The sequence below is a fragment of the Salvia hispanica genome, chromosome 1 (assembly GCF_023119035.1).
Source record: "Salvia hispanica cultivar TCC Black 2014 chromosome 1, UniMelb_Shisp_WGS_1.0, whole genome shotgun sequence".
NCBI lineage: Eukaryota > Viridiplantae > Streptophyta > Magnoliopsida > Lamiales > Lamiaceae > Salvia > Salvia hispanica.
This window is the reverse complement of record NC_062965.1, coordinates 24,491,869-24,510,127: the sequence shown is the minus strand read 5'-3', so window position 1 is coordinate 24,510,127 and position 18,259 is coordinate 24,491,869. Positions and strand designations below refer to the sequence as shown.

General features: G+C 35.5%; 4 protein-coding genes and 1 non-coding gene across 9 annotated transcripts; 1 reads left to right on the top strand and 4 right to left on the bottom strand.

Annotated features, from left to right (window-relative positions):
- Positions 1–3: 3 nt before the first annotated feature.
- LOC125191472 lies at positions 4–2,284 on the bottom strand. Its single transcript, XM_048088980.1, has 7 exons — positions 2,234–2,284; positions 1,319–2,001; positions 1,151–1,250; positions 1,007–1,066; positions 822–905; positions 507–614; positions 4–426 (listed from the first exon to the last, which is right to left on the bottom strand). The coding sequence occupies exons 1-7, from the start codon at positions 2,282–2,284 to the stop codon at positions 118–120; spliced, it is 1,395 nt and encodes a 464-aa protein (XP_047944937.1). The 3' UTR covers positions 4–117.
- A 2,499-nt stretch (positions 2,285–4,783) lies between these two features.
- TRNAK-UUU lies at positions 4,784–4,856 on the bottom strand. The gene has a single exon. It is a non-coding gene; the product is annotated as a tRNA-Lys (tRNA).
- Positions 4,857–5,087: 231 nt separating this feature from the next.
- Positions 5,088–7,195, bottom strand: LOC125212418 (16 kDa phloem protein 1). Of its 3 annotated transcripts, none has more exons than XM_048112624.1 (5): positions 7,062–7,195; positions 6,630–6,695; positions 6,348–6,504; positions 5,354–5,489; positions 5,088–5,238 (listed from the first exon to the last, which is right to left on the bottom strand). In XM_048112624.1, the coding sequence occupies exons 1-5, from the start codon at positions 7,126–7,128 to the stop codon at positions 5,164–5,166; spliced, it is 501 nt and encodes a 166-aa protein (XP_047968581.1). In that variant the 5' UTR covers positions 7,129–7,195; the 3' UTR covers positions 5,088–5,163. The 3 variants fall into 3 exon arrangements, with proteins under 3 accessions (XP_047968581.1, XP_047968716.1, XP_047968647.1); XM_048112759.1 differs by having other exon boundaries at positions 6,630–6,706; positions 7,062–7,193; XM_048112690.1 differs by lacking the exon at positions 6,630–6,695 and having other exon boundaries at positions 7,062–7,193.
- Positions 7,196–7,743: 548 nt separating this feature from the next.
- Positions 7,744–10,230, bottom strand: LOC125201062 (receptor-like cytoplasmic kinase 176). Of its 2 annotated transcripts, none has more exons than XM_048098955.1 (6): positions 10,056–10,230; positions 9,154–9,452; positions 8,902–9,037; positions 8,684–8,826; positions 8,469–8,592; positions 7,744–8,271 (listed from the first exon to the last, which is right to left on the bottom strand). In XM_048098955.1, the coding sequence occupies exons 1-6, from the start codon at positions 10,108–10,110 to the stop codon at positions 7,865–7,867; spliced, it is 1,164 nt and encodes a 387-aa protein (XP_047954912.1). In that variant the 5' UTR covers positions 10,111–10,230; the 3' UTR covers positions 7,744–7,864. The 2 variants fall into 2 exon arrangements, with proteins under 2 accessions (XP_047954912.1, XP_047954913.1); XM_048098956.1 differs by having other exon boundaries at positions 9,154–9,474; positions 10,056–10,205.
- A 4,647-nt stretch (positions 10,231–14,877) lies between these two features.
- LOC125202058 (DNA replication complex GINS protein PSF2-like) lies at positions 14,878–17,723 on the top strand. Of its 2 annotated transcripts, XR_007173025.1 has the most exons (9): positions 14,878–15,026; positions 15,113–15,187; positions 15,286–15,400; positions 15,991–16,087; positions 16,177–16,207; positions 16,289–16,384; positions 16,967–17,116; positions 17,419–17,496; positions 17,582–17,723. XR_007173025.1 is itself a non-coding variant. In XM_048100377.1 (8 exons), exons 1-8 carry the CDS (start codon positions 14,979–14,981, stop codon positions 17,437–17,439), a joined length of 633 nt encoding a protein of 210 aa, XP_047956334.1. In that variant the 5' UTR covers positions 14,878–14,978; the 3' UTR covers positions 17,440–17,723. The 2 variants fall into 2 exon arrangements, 1 of the variants encoding a protein (XP_047956334.1); XM_048100377.1 differs by having other exon boundaries at positions 17,419–17,723.
- The last annotated feature ends 536 nt before the right edge of the window (positions 17,724–18,259 follow it).

Sequence of the window (18,259 nt, the reverse complement as noted above, 5' to 3'; positions counted from 1 at the left end):
GGGTATCTAGAAATATAATATTGTTTTATCACATATACTGGCAAAAATTGTCCACTACCTGACATATTTTTGGTTCTTGTATCGTCTCTGTAATCTATATGGGATGCTAACTTCTTATTATGTGGGGATCAAGTAACGAAATTCGAAGACATAAGGCTGAATTTCTATCAGCTTATGTGATGGAGATTGAGTTTCTCCATTTAGACACTCCATCATCAATCTTTTCAGTGAGCTTGTAATAGGTAGTTGGCTGTAGATCCATTCTAGAAGCGACTCCATATCATCAGCAAAGTCCTTCGTGTGCCGGTGCATGAGTTTTGACACTGAAATCTTCTTCTTGCTCGTAATTCCTACTGATGCTTCCAGATACTCTACTTTAGCTTTCTCTAATTCGTTCATTACTTCATCAGGCATGTAAAACCTTAGCTGCAAGTCTTAATCTTAGCTGTCTGCATGACTACTAAAACTTGGGGAATATAAATTGTAATGTTGGAAATTGTACTTACTGCTGGAGACGACCAGTTGCCTCGACAGAGAGCAAATATGACATTAGGTTCCGGATAGTCTAGACCACAAGCTTGCCTTAGAATTATTTCCCTCTCATCAGTTAATTCCTGTGGTTCAACAAAATTATGCCTCATTAGTCATGAATAAAGATTTCTTACTATAAAACAGGATTTAGAAAACTGAACCATAGCATAAATTGGTGTATATCCCGTTCATCGTATGAACTGATCTCCAATTACTGAGATTGCTATTCCATTTATCTCATTTCTGTTATTGATCTTGATAAAGACTTTAGTATGTTTATGTTCACTCACATGCTTAGCTTCTGCTGGATGTCGGAGGATGCACTGCTCAATCGTGGAAGCCTTGAATATGAAACCACCCACATTGATTTCAGCCTGAATAATAATGCATCGTGAATACTAATGCTTTAGTTTAAATGATTTTAGTGCCGCTGCTTATGTTATAGGATATACTTTAGTGGGCTGGATGTTGTTACCTCGTTCACGAGTAAGAGTAGTTTCTCCTGTGTAGAAGGCAGCCCGTGTTGCAGAAAGGCCTGGAATGAAAGAAAAGTTATTCAGATAATGATGATATTGATTTTGTTAGAATTGGGCTTAAATCACTTGAGATTTCTATGTACATTCATTATGGAGGCGTTGTAAATGTTAATCCAGAATGCGAGCTTCTGCTTGTGGCTGAAGTGGTTTACTTTGACTTTAGTGAGTTTCTGCATCAAGATCCTGGAAGGAAAAAAAGAGCCACTGATAAACGTGTCAATGTTGATCGGGTAGAAGTTGCTGGTACATACCTCAGTCTCTGCACGTCCGGGAGACATTCAGAGAAACGGCTTGTGTCCAGTGTAGTTTTTGTTATTTCTATGAAATTCTTGTATGGCCCGATATCTCTGATGTTGGCACCAAGTTCAGGCAATATTTCATAAGGATCAAGATGGGATGCATTATCGATGAATGGAAACACAGGCGTTCTGCAGCTGAATGTGGCTTTGGACACCAAGCCTTTCGAGTTCATGCAGGCCAGAGTCTGCTTCGATAGGTTAGTCGATCCTTTGCTCTTAAATGTGTTCAGATTCAGTTTGAGAAATATGTTTATCAAGCACTTGATAAGATCTACAGAGAGCTTGTTGGGGTTTACTATTTCACTCTCTGTACCTATTTGGCCTTGAACTGTCCGACCGTTGGAAATTTTTAAATCCCCACTTCCCCATTCCGTTTCCGCAGCTGAAGAGCTGGATGGCTTCATAGTTATGTCGCCATTCAAAGCTGAAGCTCTTCTCCTGGAAACGGGAAAATCGGGCTTACCACCATGTTTTCCAAGGAATGTTGCATTTTGAAGTTCCTTGGAGGAACCCAGAGATGCTCTCCTGTCTCCTGGTATTCTGTATCTTCTGTTTTCGTAGTTTTGTGATGTTGAGAACACGTCGCTCTCCTTGTGCTGCTGAACACTCGATATAGCAGTGTTTATTGTGGCTTCCTAATATTGATAATAGCATTTTTTGTCGATTTACTACATTCTAGTACATCAAACGTAATTAAATCTTGATTCTGATAAATAAATTCCCACTACTATTTGGTTATAATTTAATATTGATGAATCCTAACAAGGGTAGATGTTCAAATGTACAATTTTTACCCTATCAAAAGAAATTGGGGTTAGTTCTGATAATGTTTGTTAGAGTATGTGTAGCGGTACGTGTATGGTTCACGTGCTGAGCACGTATCGGCGTGCTTTGGGCGAAGCACGCATTGTGCGTCATAGAGTACGCTGTGGCATGTAAAAGCATGTCACTATATTACTCAATCAGAGCTCCCCCCATGTGACTTTATTTTAGTTTCGGCATTTATCTTTTTAAGTGCTCAAGGATTGTGGATAGTGCTCAAAAGTGCGTAAACAGTAGTATAACTATTCGGCATCATGGATGCCTTACATGACACATATGTTATTAAACATGTAAAATATTCATTGTTAGCAACTACTCCCTTCATCAAAATCATTTTTTCACTTCAAAAAATTAGTACTCCACTTTTAAAGATGAATATATGAGGGGAACCTGAAAAGGAAGGAAGGGGGTAAGAGATGAACATGAGTGGCAGCAGCCAGTTGGTCCTTGCATAGTGCATTCCAACACCCTCTTCAACTGAAGTTCCCCTTCCAACTCTTCCTCCAATCTCTCAACCTGCAATTATTACCCTCTTATTACATCTTACCAGCACCACAAAAAAAAACACTGTTATTACCAACAGATTTTCTGACGGATAACATTCAATTTTCCATTATCGCCATACTAATCCGTCGGTAAATTTCTCAACACCGGTCCGAATAGATCACTCTGGTCGACATTATCGACAGATTATACTGACAGACCACTTTAACCGAGCAGTATATTTATGTTTCATAAACTACTATTGTATTAGCATTTTCTTTGCATGACTAATCAAATCCTAGCAACGTTTCATCCAAAAACCAATTAGTTACGGAGAGACAGATCGAGAATACCTGTTCTTGGAGCTGGAGTTTGTTAACATGTTTATCTTCGCCTTGCTGCATCAACAAATCCTCGAATTTCATAGTCGAGACGACAACCGGAACGATTGCACTGTTTCACAACGGCAAGATTGTAACATAGTATGTGTGTCTGGTTTGGTGGGAGAGGGAAGTATATAAACGCAGAGTGTGTGTGTGTTTGGTGATGAGTCAGCAGCAGGCTTCACAACCTGTAAAACTTTAAAGGAGAGCACAAATGTGAAGGAGAGGTGAGAGGTGGCAGACGTGAAGTCCATGATTGGTTTTAACTCATCCAACTGTTCCTTCTAATTAATTTGTTGAGTTAGTTTAACCAACTTCCATTTCAACCCTCTTCCTTTTAATTATTTGTTTAAGGAATCTTATAATGTTTACTAATTACATCCTTTAATAATAGTACTAGTATTTCTATTCTACTTTGAATCGTCTCGAAATATTAGTTCATTTTTATTTAGAATAATAGTCATTTAAAATAAGAATTTATGTCAAATTCTGGCTAGTCCTGCCAGGTAATTAATTAGCAAACGAAATAATAAATCAGAAAATTTTAATGTTTCTCAAATGTCTCATATGTATAGAATGATATATTTGGTGATGCTCACAATAATGTTGTTCGATTAAGATAAATATTTTGTTTACTTTATTTGAACATCGTCTTGAACATCAACAAATGCATCGTTTTGTATAGTATGAAACAATTGAGAAAAAAAAAAATTGTGTCCGTGTTTAAAATTTGTGGGACTAACCTGAGTTTGACCATATTAGTAATTTAAATGACTATATTCCTTTTATATATCAATCGCCCCCATAGCATGTCTTATTTACTCTTTGTACCACATGGTCTGCCAAATTTTCTACTCACACTATTTTTTTAATCATTATATAATGTTTTTCTACTCGCACTATTTCTTTAATCATTATATAATGTTGGGTTGAGATTAATAAGCTAATTATGACTGTAACACTATTACAAAATCTTTTCTCCACTCATGATATACTACTCATTTTGATTAGAACACGTGGCATACTTATTAATGCCTAATAATTAACATACACAGGCCTATTATTAAGAGAGAAGGGGGTATTAAAAATTAAATTCCCAAGGAAGAGGGATATTTCATATTTGTGTCACGGGTTCAATTTTACCATAAACTTTAAAAGATTTGATGGTGAATAGAAATAAGATTCAGTGGGAAGGTAACAAAATTAATTCCAAAAAGAAAGGTTTCGGTAGCCAGCTACTTGTGTTTGGTGGTGGGCTTAATATTAGTGGATATGATATGACAATTCATCTTATACATTATTATGCAATATTAGTGGAAGTGTCACGGAACAATTAAATAGAAAGTCCACCAACAAAATACAAAATTGGCTATTTGCTGTTTTTCTCAATGATGAACTTACTTATTATCCACTAGCATCATTTTCCTCAAAAAGTCTTGCACTAGTAATAAGATTAAATCAAACCCCGTACATCATACGACATTTCTAGAAATAAATAAGTAATAACGATGAATTTTAGTATTATCACATAACATATGTATTGGTTTTATATTGTTCGAAACAAATTACATCCCTTATATATCAATTTTGACAAAAATGTTATATTAATGTCAATTGTCATATGACAAAATAATATTATATTAAATCAATAGCATCACACTTTAGCGTTGTTCGTTTCGATTTTTTCAAATATGACCACAAGGTTTGAAGGGAAAAAAAAGTAGAAAATCGCCGTCTGTGGGAATCGAACCCACGACCACATGGTTAAAAGCCATGCGCTCTACCAGCTGAGCTAAGACGGCTGGATGTTTAATTTTCATTAGAAAGTTAATATATTAAAGCTTGAAAATTTATTTAATAATCTCCCACTTTTCCCGTGATTCGTGAAGTTTTCAGCCTTTTAATGTGAACTAATTCAAAGCATGCCATCAAAATTTCCAGCCTTTTAATGGAAATTTAATAGTTAACTAGGTTGATATGCAATATAGCATGAGAATAGTTGTAAATATGGAGTATTATTTTTCTAGAGTGCATACTGGATTAAGTTAATGAATTATTTTTAAGAAATTAGTCTATAAGAATATAAAAAAATACAGACTATTTTCTACATTACAAATATCTTCTCCAACTGAAAAACCCATTATTTTCTTTCTCCACCAAGTATTCCGATTGCTCAGTCTCACTCTGCATCACAACAAAAATAATGATAATCAATAAACATACTATTAATTATAAAAATATATGTAAACTAAAATTGGGTTTTTCCCACTAAAAACAAAAAAATAAATTACGGCAATACCTTGGCTGTAAAAGTAATCGCAACTTGAATTTCACCTTGGTAACTAAGGTCATCGAGAATAACCCTAAATTTTTGTGTGCCAAAATCCGCTTTGCCCTTCTCTAATCCTATTTCAATTAAATCCTTCACATAGATCCTGCATATGTATAATATTCATTTTATTTAATCAGCCAAACCATTTAATTAAGGGAACATGTAAAAGAATGAAAAAGAGGGTGAAAACTCATGATCAATTAAAATATTGGACATAAAAATGAAAATGAATCCCTAAATAATAAGTCTAATGGAATGCGGCATAAGTTTTCAATTGTTAGTAAAAATGATAGTGTTGTAAAGGGAGAAATGATCTCATCTTAAAGATAGTATTAGTACTAATCCATCTGTTAGTAGTGATATTTAACTAATGTATTGTGATTTGTGAGTAAAGAAAATGGTGGGTAATGTCACAAAAAATGTACTTGCGTGCTCAAGGGAGTAACAGAGCACGCTGACATGCTCACACACGTTGAGGGCTATTGAGCACTATTGAGCATTGCGAAAATTCTAGTATAATTAATTCTTCATTATCTACGTCCTTAATTATTTTGATTTCTTCTACTTTCGACAAACTCTATCACTGTATCTTATCATGTGAAATTTTTTGACCAACTTAGATACTCCTACAAAATTAATAAAGTGAATGTTCAATCACTTTCTTACTTAAGCTTTAGCAGCTTCATATCTAGTGATTGATAATACCATGGAATGCAAGTTGATACCTTACTAAGAAGTGCTTAACTTTTCATAGTTACGTAGATATCGTAATTCAAGTTGATATCCTACTAAGAAGTGCTTGACTTTTCATAGTTCTATAGATATCGTCGTAAGTGCACAACTTCTCACAGTTATAAATGTTTTGATACTACAAATGAAAATGGAATAATTTTTCCAAATTTACCAAAAATGCCAAAATATGCGACTATTTTTAGGAACAGAGGGAGGAGCAAAAGTTTACGTGGATTGCCCCAAAAAATCGTCTTTGCTGCAGGTGTCATGGTCGAAAACACGAAGATTTAGCTTGTAATTATTTTGGTTATCATCCGATCCATCGAGTGATGGGAATTCCACCCTAAATTTGAACTCTTCATTCCACACTGGTTTCCTACCTTGCCCTGCAATTTCAAACACTTAATTAAATTGGTTTATGATTAAATTTGTATGTGCATCACATAAACATATAGTTCTCTACAAATTTTAGTCCACAAATTTCTAAAATAGCTCGTTATATGAGAAGTACCTTTAGCAGTAGTGCTAGTGTATTCTTCGTCTCTATATTGAATCATAACATAAGGGTCGATCCTACCTGTATCATATCTGTATATATTAATAATTTCATATCCTCGATACAAATGAAATTAAATACATAAATATATATGTATGAGATATTCTATTTATATTTATATTATTATTATTATTATTATCATAATTCAAGATATAAATTTTGGCATTGTGATAAGTTTTTAGAAAAATTTGATAAAACAACGTCATTCTCACATCTTTTTAAAGAAAAATTACTCTTTTCACTACAAATCAGGATGCTCATGGCATTTCTGGCCATCTCAAAAGAAAGGTTAGACCTTTATGGATTGAGGGAGCAGCCGCCTTTTCTCACCGAATCGCTAAAATGATGAGACAATATCGAATAAGTATTTATCTTATAAATACGTACCTAAGAAATCGGTGCGTTTAAGGCCCTTAGCTCCGATCAGTTTCACCTCCATTATACCCACCCCCATCTCTGTTTGTGTGAGTGGACAAAAACAATCGAAGAAGTTCTTAGTTATGGAAATCAAATGAAATGAAAATGATATTTGTTTGAAAGTGAATAAAATTACAATTACAAAAATAGATTATATATGTGTGCATGAAATTTCGACGAATCCGCTGTCGCAGCCGACGTTGACCAATATATAATTTCTTTCTTGGCGTCAGTCAATTTTTTAACATCGATTTAAATATTACTATTCAAATGAGAGAAATTTAAAGTTCTAAATTTCAACATGACATTTCTAGATACCATGAGGTACAAGACAAACTTGTTTTAAATTTAATTATATCATATACTAGCTTGAGATTTTCTTCGAAGGTGTGATTGCACAACTCCATTCATTTTATGAGATGTTCATAACTTCATTTGTATTTTTCTTGAGATGTTTAGAACTTATTCTCGGTTGTCCAAATTGACCAAATTTATTACTCCATATTTTATTTTTTTAGTTTCTTAGCTACCTGAAAACGACGTCGTTTAGTCATCTACATCGTCACATTAATACTTCTCCATATCACCAATTTTTTACACGCGTACGCCAACTCAGCATCGCATTTACTCATAAAGAAATTACACGGGTCAATTGCGAATCTGAAACTTCGTAATTTCTCATTTAAATTTCAAAAGACGTGGGATAGATCAGAATTTGACCAAACTGATTAATTTTGCCACTGTATAAAAAGATAGCATTTTTTCCCTTACAATCAAGCAGAAGGTCTTGGATAGGAAGCAGTTTTTCTAGTTGAACTCGGTCCATTTCCAAAGTGAAGTTGTCTCTGAGCTTCTTCTTCAGTTTGGACAATACCTGTGTCCTGAAGTTGCTCCAGAGCCTTCACCACTTCGTCCATCGTGGGCCGGTACTTGGGCTCGATGGCTATGCATTTCACAGCCAATATCGCTGCTCGTAGCGCCCCACTTGGCTTGTACTGGCCTTCTATACGGGCATCTATGACGCGGAGCACTCTCCGCTTGCTTGCTAGGTAAGGCCTTGCCCATTCAATCAGGTTCTGCTCGCCCTGGGGCCGGTTCTGGTCCAGCACGCGCCTTCCCGTCAGTATCTCTAGGAGAACGACACCAAAGCTGTACACGTCGCTCTTGGCAGTCAAATGGCCTACACAAGAGGAATGAAATCTGATATTAGAACTTACATCCCTTAGCTACTTACGCTTAACCACTCTACAGTCTCTACTATTAAGCCAACACACGCACACTTGATCTCGTTTCTACTTTCTTGGCTTATTTCCATTCTGCAAACAACATTGTATACAAAGATACAAAAGCAAATCAATATTCATGTCTAAATCATACCTGTGGCCATATACTCTGGAGCAGCATAGCCATATGTGCCCATGATTCTTGTTGAAACATGGCTTCTGCCATCGAGTGGACCGTCCTTAGCCAACCCGAAATCAGAAAGCTTCGCGTTGTAGCTCTGTTACCAAACCAGCAAATGAAATGTAAGTGAAACTACACAATATGTACTCAAAAACATGTAGTGAAGTTAGGGAATAATGCACACATACAGAGTCAAGCAAGATGTTGGAGGCCTTGAAATCGCGGTAGATGACCTTTGCCTCCGAGCTGTGGAGGAACGCGAGCCCCTTCGCTGCACCAAGCGCCACCTTCATCCTTAGATTCCAATCCAACGGCTGGAAATAAGACGCCCCTATCCAACAACAATATCAGTCATTGTAACAAACAAAACAAGAGCATCTACAATGAACTAATAGCAAGAACTCACTCCTGAATAAATGATTCTCCAAGCTGCCACGAGGCATGAACTCGTACACGAGAAGCCTGTGCTCGTCCTCCAAGCAATAGCCGATCAGTCTCACTAGATTGGGGTGGTGTAGCTGCCCCAGATAGTTGATTTCTGTCTGAAAACGTGAAAACGTGTCACTTTTAATGGGACAGAGGGAGTAAATTTGATCAAACAAACATATAAAACCAATCCATCAAAACATAAGAAAAAAGAGAAAGTGATGGTACTGACCAACCATTCCTTGTGACCTTGTGAACCTTCTTGATTCAGTCTCTTGACAGCAATGACCATCCCCGTCCCCGCCTTGGCAGCCTTGAAAGTGTGCTCGTCGATCCAGCCTTTGAAGACGGACCCAAATCCACCTTCCCCCAACACACTGTCGGGGCGAAAGTTTCTAGTACATATCCTGAGATCATTGTATCCGAAGCTCTTCAAACTCCCCGCGTCCAAGATTTCAGCCTCGTTTCGAGGGGTCAATGGCACTGAGGGAGGCAAACTCCCATCAAAGCTAACATGTCTAGAACTTTGCCCTGATTTGGGAAATTCATGTGTCTAAACTAAGTTAGCTAGCCATCAAAATTGGACAGCAATTCCTCTGCATCAAGAACAATTAATCCAATACATGTATTTGCATTTCCTTTCCATCAGTTTTGGATCTCCATTAGCAGATTATCTATGAAATAAAACAATTTACCTCCGTCCAAAAAAAAAAGTCATATTTTCCATTTCAGTCCATCCACCAAAATTGGTCGTTGGTCAGATTCTCTTCAGTCTTCACTAACAATCTTTAACCACTTTTTTCTCTGTCTCTATTTTATCAATTTTTGCATTAAAACTTGCACGATCCATTAAAAAGATTACTTTTTGTGGACGGATTTAGTATAATTTCTCTTTAAAATGCTTATACTATTCATCCAACCAAAATGAACTCCACATTTAGAAGAAAAATGCAATCTTTCATAGCACAATACAAGCAATTTGTATGACAAATGTGACCTCAAACACAAAAATCCAAAACCACCAAAGCTGAAAAGTGAAAACCTCTATTCATCTCCATCTTGCATAAATTCAAGAAAACCAACAAAATTAAAGTATTAAACATATCATGTATAGGAAGGTGGGGATTTACTAACCATCTCTCTGAGGGCTGTGGTGGGCCCGAATCCGGGCGCTGCAGCAAGAGCCCATCAATTCTCTCTCCTCACAAGCCAAGAATCGGAGATGACAAAGAAGATGTGAAGAGCCAAAAGCAAAAACACGAGAGCTGAAAATTCAAGCAGGAGGTGTGAACAAATAGAAGGCAGAAAAAGAGTAATGTGTAATAAAGAAAGTGTTTTTATTAATGTGTTTGTCTGTGTGCTGACTTTTTCATAACAACGTTTAGTCAACTCTCCCTTCTGCAACTTGCTCGGACATTAGATACATGTTTTTGTATGTATGTATGCACTGTACATGACAGAGTTTAGTCATAAAAAATAAAAATATTTTTATTACCATTAAATAATAAAAAAATTTAACAGTCATTAAATAATTTTTTAATTGGAGGTTGGATTTGATATTTTAAGACTTTTACAATTAATCTAAAATTATGAAAATATATTAAAGAAAATGTTGTTGGCTGCATGCATTTCCAGCCGTTGGATTGGTATTCAATATTCAGCAACCTTTTAGATTTCCTCCAATTTTATTTTTCTCTTACTATTCAGTAATTCACTACAAATTTACTATTTATTTGAGTTTTATTTTTGATAAATTTTGGGTTTTCTCAATTCAAACTGAATGATAATGTTGAGTGGAATATTCAATTACTTCCATATCATTAATGGAGACTGCAGAAAATTTGATTATTGTAGTTGGGAATTTATGTTACTACGAGGTGGATTTTTTGAAATAATTGATGTATACCATTCATAGGGTTATAAGTTATAAATATGTGTGAAGTTAGATGGATGATCGATATAAATATTACTCCTATCACCTGTTCACAACCACTTGACATAATTTTCGCTTATTATATTTTTTCTCAGTTTTAATATAGTAACAAAAATATTTTAATGAATAATAATTGCTGATCACGGATTAGTGGCATTTACTGACTTAACCGGTAAAACGACGATGTTATAATTATCAACTTTTGAAATGGAAAGTTTTCGATTTAATTTAAAGCTTGCCAAGCTATATTTATGTGTCTATCATTGAAACACAAGATATAGATATATATAGTGCTTCATTCGTATTCGTTCCAACTTGAGTCGTATTTTTCTTTTATCATATCATTATAGTTAGTTATTTTCTTTTATAAAAAAAAATTAACATTCGTATTTATTTATTTCACTTATATTTTACTCTCTCTTCAACTATCTATTTCTCATAAAAAAGAATTAACTCAAATAATTCCATATAGTAGTATATATTCTAGAAAAAATTATAGTAGTCTAATTATAAATTCCTATAGCCCAAAAAATATACACTGTCGTTCATTCTTATCATTTGAGAACATAAAAGAAAATTAATCTATTTTTAATTTGTAAGCACTACTTGATCCTTTCTATTATATGACACATAAGACACAAAAGTGGTAATTATTGTTCATGTGGTATAAACACAAAGTGATATAAAGTCATAATATTTGTAGTAATTATTGTTCATGTGGTATAAACACAAAGTGAAGTGTTATTTACTCAAAATGTATCAATCACTTAAAAATTGTGTAAGATATCATATTTTATAATGAAAATGTAGAAATCGTCACCCTAAGACTCTCGTGACCTTTTCTTTCTATTTAATTTAATTTCGAATTTGGCAAACATTGACCTAGTGACACTTTCTGTTTAATTTTTAATAATAAAAGACACGAAAATAGGAAATGTTTTTTAGATAAATAAATGAATAGTGACAGAGAATCTGGCAACATAATATACGACTTTGACTTTTTAATCTTAAGCAACTGTCCATTTAATTTCTGTGACAATTTAATTCTTTCGACAGCGAGACAATTTGTTTTATGCACGTACTTTATTGATTATTTTATTTTTGTACTATAACTGTAGTGTGATGATTAGAAACATAAATTAAATGAAAATCATAATGTAATCAAGCAAGTTGTGTGATGACTTATCTAGAATAATAAATTATTGATCTTTATTTCCTTTTGAACTTTCAAAACTTTATGTTTTTTGATATTAGAGCATCCACAGTGCCGGCTAGCCGATTCGCGTCACTAGCCGGTCGGCTAGCCGAACCATTGCAAGCGGCCAGCGATCGGCCAACGCCCTTTTTCGTTTTTTTTTTTTTTTTGAAAACCTATATAAACGCGATTTTAATTTCATTTTCATATGCACCACTTGTTTTAACGAGTTTTCTCTCTCTCTAAATTTCTGTACAAGAGCATCATCGAGCGATGAGTAACGCGGGTGGTAGCGGTGGTGGTAGTGGTGGGGATGGTGGTAGTGGTGGGGATCTTGAGGAGTACGAACGGCAGGATGAACGAGGCTATGGAGGCCTACATGAACCGCGAGATGGAGCGGTACATGCGAAGGGTGGAACAGCAGGCGATACCTCGCCCTCCATCGGTTGTCCACCGCCGAGCAGTGATTGATCGGGATCACATAGCTGCACATTAGCGGCTATATGACGACTACTTCGCTCCGGACCCGCGGTTTCCGGCAAACATGTTCAAGCGGCGTTTTAGAATGCGCAGGTGAGTTGTTTATGCGTATCGTTAACGAGTTGGAGCGTCGATATCTTTATTTCCGCTTCAGGCACGATGCGACTGGCAGACCTGGCCACATCCATATTCAAAAGTGCACGACGGCAATCAGGCAGTTGGCCTACGGAGGCGCGACGGACATGTGGGATGAGTACCTCCACATCGGTGAGACGAGTGCTCTGGAATGTCTGAAGTTTTTCTGTCAGGGCGTGATAAACATTTTCGGTGAGCAGTACCTTCGATGCCCTACTCCCCAAGATTGTCAGAATTTGATACACCGGCCGTCTCATTTGTGGCCAACGGCAACGGCATGATATGGGCTACTAGGGCGGATTGGATATACCCTAGGTGGCTGTCTTTGTGAGACGATCGAGGCACGCAAGTGATGAGAAGGGAAGACCTGCTTTGAGGAACGGCAGGAAGTCGGCGCGCAAAGGCGTGGAGCGCGCCTTTGGTGTGCTCCGGCCTCGATGGGCGGCGATTAAGGGTCCAGACGCGTTTGTGGGATGTCAAATGCGTTTCCCAAATAATGTACACTTGCATTATCATGCATAACATGATCATCGAAGACGAAGGCGTACAACTGACTAGTTGGACCAATGACGATGAAGCCGACATGCGCCAAGTGGATGCTCATATTCAACTCCAAAATGATATAATTGAAGAGTTGTGGACACGGAGGACTGCACGACGATAGTTTTTCTTTATTATGTAAATTTTTTTTATCTATGTACCTTTTTTTTAATGCAATTAATGAATTTTCCCGTATATGTGTCGTAAATTTAATTCCGTAATTTAATCGTAATTTTAATTCCGTAAATGTAGTATTTTTTGAATTATTTGTATTACTTGATTTGGCCTAAATGCTGATGTGACAGGTGGATTTTTAGTGCTGTGTTGTGGCAGGGAGAGAGAGTGGCTGGCCTATGACTTACCTATTTATACCGTGGATGCTCTAATATTTGGCTAAGTTAAATTCATAAATATGTTTGGTCTTATCAAATTATTGCCAAGTTAATTTGGATTAGTGCACATCTATAGCTTAGTCACATCACATATGATTATGAATACAATATTAGAAAGCTCCCAAAAAATATGACTAATAAGAAAAGTGGTTTGACTTTAGAACGATTAATTAAATACACCAATTGTCATGTCCTAATCTTGGCCCATTGTGAATTTGATTTTTATTTTTATTTTCTTTGTATGGAGAAGCATGAAAAGTCAATAGCTTGACTACATTAACATATGAGCAATTTTAGCATAGATGACCTCATATTTTTGGGAACTACCAATTTTTTTTTTTAAAAAAAATGGTGAGGAAATAAACAAATTATCTGATGTTTATTTATATTGACTTTTTTAAAATAAAGTTTTTGCTCTCCAATCCAAATTGATAGTCATATTTTTCATTATGAATCATCAATAAAAACTAGTCACTCTTTTTCTGATTAGTTTATCTTGTTGGAATTGAAACATACACTTTATAATGATCTATTTTATGATAAACCGAGATATGAAGAAAGAAAAAAAAAAAAAAACTAAGGTCGAAGGCATACAAGAATGAAGAATCCATGTGAATTGATTTCTTGATTGGTAGTATTTTGAATTGATTTAGGATTTTCAGATAACTAGAGACATTTTTGTCAACCTACCTTATGAGAATAAAAAAAATATACCGGCTAATTAAAGTTTGAGGACCATAACTTGTACTGTTATAATAGTAATAATAAGATTGGTGTTCAACAAATTAGAACTCACAATATAGTATCTACACTTTAAATCCATAACAATGTACTACTTGAGCCCCTAACTTAAACTTTAGTCCAACACTTTAATTAGGTTATTTTAAGATAGTTATACACATTAATGTCACGAAGTACCCTAATATTTTCCTACATATCCATCAAATAAATATGGACTTTATTCTCTATTAATAATATTCTAATTATTTATTGTTTTTATTTCTCTTATATTTTATTAATTTTACATTAAAAATATATAATTTTATTAATATTCTTTACCTGATTACGAGCCCATTTTTACCTACACATTAATTCGTAAAATAAACAGTGTTAGCTGTCTATTATAACCCATTTTTACCCACACATTAATAAAATGGAGTGAGTAAGTATAAATTAAGCAAGCCCAAATCGGTTACGACTTACACACTGTTTTTTCTTTCGCATTTTTGTGGAAGTAACCCAAATTATTCGATAATAAATATCACAGAAAAATATAAAATCGAATTCTCACAAAATTCCCGCCATTACAAGCTACAGAGTTAGGGCTGTGAGCTCCAACCTACTCACCTCCGCACAGCTCCACACAACCGCCTTACCGGAAAATGGCCGGCACCTCCGATCCCCATGCCTCCGCATTTTCGGCCGCAGAGGTCCGTTTGAATCTTTCTCAACTTTTCCGATTAGTCAAATTTTCTCGATTTGACCTCCATTTTCTGAAAATATTTCGATTACGCAGCTGGAGTTTCTCGCGGAGGATGAAATGATTGAAATTGTGCCGAATTTGAGAATGGATGCTCTCAATTTCATATCTGTAGGATCCGTGCTCCCTTTTTACGCCTTCAATTTGATTTCGTGCTCGAGTATTTATGTTGATGGCTTAATTTTGTGGTTGATTTGCTCTGCTAACAGGGGGATTTCGGTCCTTTTAGACCGCAAATACCTACTCAAGCGCCACTTTGGTTGGCTGTTGCCTTGAAGAAGAGAGGGAAGTGCACAATTCGAGCTCCAGAGTGGATGTCGGTTGGTGAGTTTGAAGCTTAATTAGAACTAATGGAAGTTTAGCGAGCTTAATTAGAGTGACTAAGCGAAAATACTGGTATGAATTAAGTAGAGTGATATCTATTTAGGTTAATCTTATTGACTTCTGTAGATCTATTAATTCTTTTGATAAGGCCATAAGCAATTCGTATATATGCACCTTGAGTTTATTCTACATTCGCCCAATATGTTGAACCAGCTCTTTTCATAAAATCCGAAACACTTTTATGCAAAATTCACAGATCATATGCATTTTTATAAAACATTGATGCCCTCCTTTATCACCACCATGAGTCAGTTTGCCGTTATTTTCTGTGGGAGTTGCTCGATTTACGGCCGAAGGTTGGACCAATTTGATAGAGTACAGTGCAAGTAAAGGCTGTGTACTGGTTAATAGGAAATAGAAATTTAAAGAGAAACAAAAGGTGGGCATGGTCAAAGAAAAGCCAGATTGCTCTCTAGTTTCCACCATGATCCCTTTCTCTTCAATGTACTCTGTCAAAATCATGTTTTACTTCTCTTGCATACACTCAAAATGAAAGATACTTATGCTATCAATATCTTCTTTTGCCATAGATAAGTTAACACAAGTACTGGAAGCAGAGCGAGATTCTGACAAGTTTCAGCCTTTGCCATTTCACTATGTAGAAATATCAAGGCTTCTTTTTGATCAGTAAGTATTTATATGCAATGATTTAATTTGCCGTGTTAAATTTTGGCTGTTGTTTACTTGTTTTGAACATGTATATACTTTTTATGTAGTGCACAAGGCGATATTCCTGATACCTACATGGTTAGTAAACTTTTGTCATGCTAGTATTCTTTCTTTGGCCTATCATGTTTTTCTAGAATCTTGATTCTGATTTCCATAAAGGTAAGGTCCCTCATTGAGGACATCAAGGACGTGAGGTTTCATAAGATCGGGAAAGGCTTGGAGTCTATCTCAGGGGAAGGTACTTTTGCGCTGAAGGTAAGTTATTTTCGTGTTTGTAATTTCACTTTTTCATATCAGTGCATAGCTATGTGCATACATATTCGTTTTGTAGCTTTTGATGCCTTCAGTTATGTTAATAGGTATATATTAGTAGTGTAAGTCCTTTTTGTACATCATATCACAGTGAAGAAAACTGTTGTTACCATTCCAAAATTTGTTTATTTTGTGGATTACTGTTCATAATATTCTTGGACTAGTTTTATAAGTTTTTCAATTCACTGGCCTACTTATGCTGTTGACTTGATCGGGTCTCAGTATTGCTGCTAACTCTGTTCCTTGAATCTTGATAAGGAAGTTTCTCAGTTGTAATACTCATTGGCACAATATCTTGAAACTCATGTAAAAAAATGCATTAGATCGTGATTTGTGGGTATCTGGTTGCATCTTTTGCATAACTCATGCAATATATTTCTTCTCAATTTGTCACATTTGAAAGTTGTGAAAAATGAATATGACATTGTTCAATATGTTGGTGTGGACGGTAGCTAGGTTAGTGCAGCCAGTAGCATGAAATTATTTGTATTTTCTCTCTTCTCATCATTTCCTCAAAACTTGCAGCTCAAGAACTTGTCTGCAATGGAAGCAAATATAGTGCGCCCATTTGTTACAAGAGCTCTCGAGACATTTTACAAGCTTAGTAGTTCTGATATGATTCAAGAAACAGACAACGCTCCTAATAGACAACAAACAGCCAATCGTGGGCCAAGAGTAAGTTACATGTTCATGCTTTATATTGTCAAATCTCCCACTGGTGCTCAAGTCGGCATCTCCTATCAAATGATTCAACTTATATTTTAACAAGTAAAAGTTACTATTGTTGCTCATCTATCCAAATCTTTTCTGGCAACTTACCCTGCGGTCTCTTTCACTGTGTTGGTATTCCATCAAGCATTTTCGACTTGATTCATCTATATAGCATTTGGTTATTACTGGAAATTGGTTATCTTACTGATTTAGTAATTGCTACGAGTGATTGTGCTTGCTGACTATCTTCTGCTCTTGATTTTCAGCGGCAACTGAAAGATAGATGATTCCAATCCCTGGAGATGCTGTACAAATGTATTTGGAACAGTATCAAACTGAAAGTAGTGAGTTCCTCTAATTGGCTCTTACGGTTCTTCAATTCCTTTACATATTTATCCAACATATGTTTCGCCGTGAATCAATCTACAGCAACAGATGGCTCCTAATCTTGTCCAAAGACACTTATAATTGAAGTAAGGCCATTCCTTAAATATACATCCTTATTTGTATTATTCTACGGTTGTTTGTCAAGACTGCAGCTGGTATTATTGAAGGTTATCTAGACATCTAATTTGCTAGTCTTTTTTTATGAAACAGTCAGCCTTATAAATATGCCTAGATCAATAAAATTTGTTCAGTAATGCGATTTGTGTTTTGCTGTTATGGTTTCATTTTTTATCACCTAATGATTATGGCAGTTGAAGATTCCTAGACATGCTGAACTGTAGTGCTCCTAAATTGGTGTTATATATTTGCAGTTTGTTGCTTTTGTCTTAGTTAATAAATAGTACCTTTACAGGGCTAATAACACCTATTCATTTGTTAACTGTCCCTAAACTTAGGGTCTGATGCTAAACACATAATATAATAGGATGGATCACTCTCTCTATATATATATACACTATATATATGGTGAATCTACCTTCCTGACTATCTGGATGTCCAACTCCTAACGTAGTAGTAACATGTAGCATGTTCTTGGAGAGTTGCTTCTTAGATTAAAATCTTAAATATATTAATGTAAACACACCTCAGGTTAAGAGAGTTTAGTAAAGAAAATAGGTTTCTGAAACATTATCTTAATACCTGACAGTTTTTAGAAAATAG

Bases quoted from the DNA above. Each gene is read 5' to 3' on its own strand.
- LOC125212418 (XM_048112624.1), bottom strand. From the start codon at position 7,128: ATGGGGGTGGGTATAATGGAGGTGAAACTGATCGGAGCTAAGGGCCTT. The intron at 5,490-6,347 runs GTAAACTTTTGC...ATACATATGCAG, and splicing joins GATTTTTTGGGGCAATCCAC to GATCTATGTGAAGGATTTAA. The intron at 5,239-5,353 runs GTATTGCCGTAA...GTTGTGATGCAG, and splicing joins CGATTACTTTTACAGCCAAG to AGTGAGACTGAGCAATCGGA.
- LOC125191472 (XM_048088980.1), bottom strand. From the start codon at position 2,284: ATGACGCACAATGCGTGCTTCGCCCAAAGCACGCCGATACGTGCTCAG. The intron at 2,002-2,233 runs GTGAACCATACA...TATCAATATTAG, and splicing joins CGCCGATACGTGCTCAGCAC to GAAGCCACAATAAACACTGC. The intron at 615-821 runs GTGAGTGAACAT...GTTGAACCACAG, and splicing joins ATCCAGCAGAAGCTAAGCAT to GAATTAACTGATGAGAGGGA.
- LOC125202058 (XM_048100377.1), top strand. From the start codon at position 14,979: ATGGCCGGCACCTCCGATCCCCATGCCTCCGCATTTTCGGCCGCAGAG. The intron at 15,188-15,285 runs GTAGGATCCGTG...CTCTGCTAACAG, and splicing joins ATGCTCTCAATTTCATATCT to GGGGATTTCGGTCCTTTTAG. The intron at 15,401-15,990 runs GTGAGTTTGAAG...CTTTTGCCATAG, and splicing joins TCCAGAGTGGATGTCGGTTG to ATAAGTTAACACAAGTACTG.
- LOC125201062 (XM_048098955.1), bottom strand. From the start codon at position 10,110: ATGGGCTCTTGCTGCAGCGCCCGGATTCGGGCCCACCACAGCCCTCAG. The intron at 9,038-9,153 runs GTCAGTACCATC...TCACGTTTTCAG, and splicing joins AAGGTCACAAGGAATGGTTG to ACAGAAATCAACTATCTGGG. The intron at 8,593-8,683 runs GTATGTGTGCAT...GTTTGGTAACAG, and splicing joins CCAACATCTTGCTTGACTCT to AGCTACAACGCGAAGCTTTC.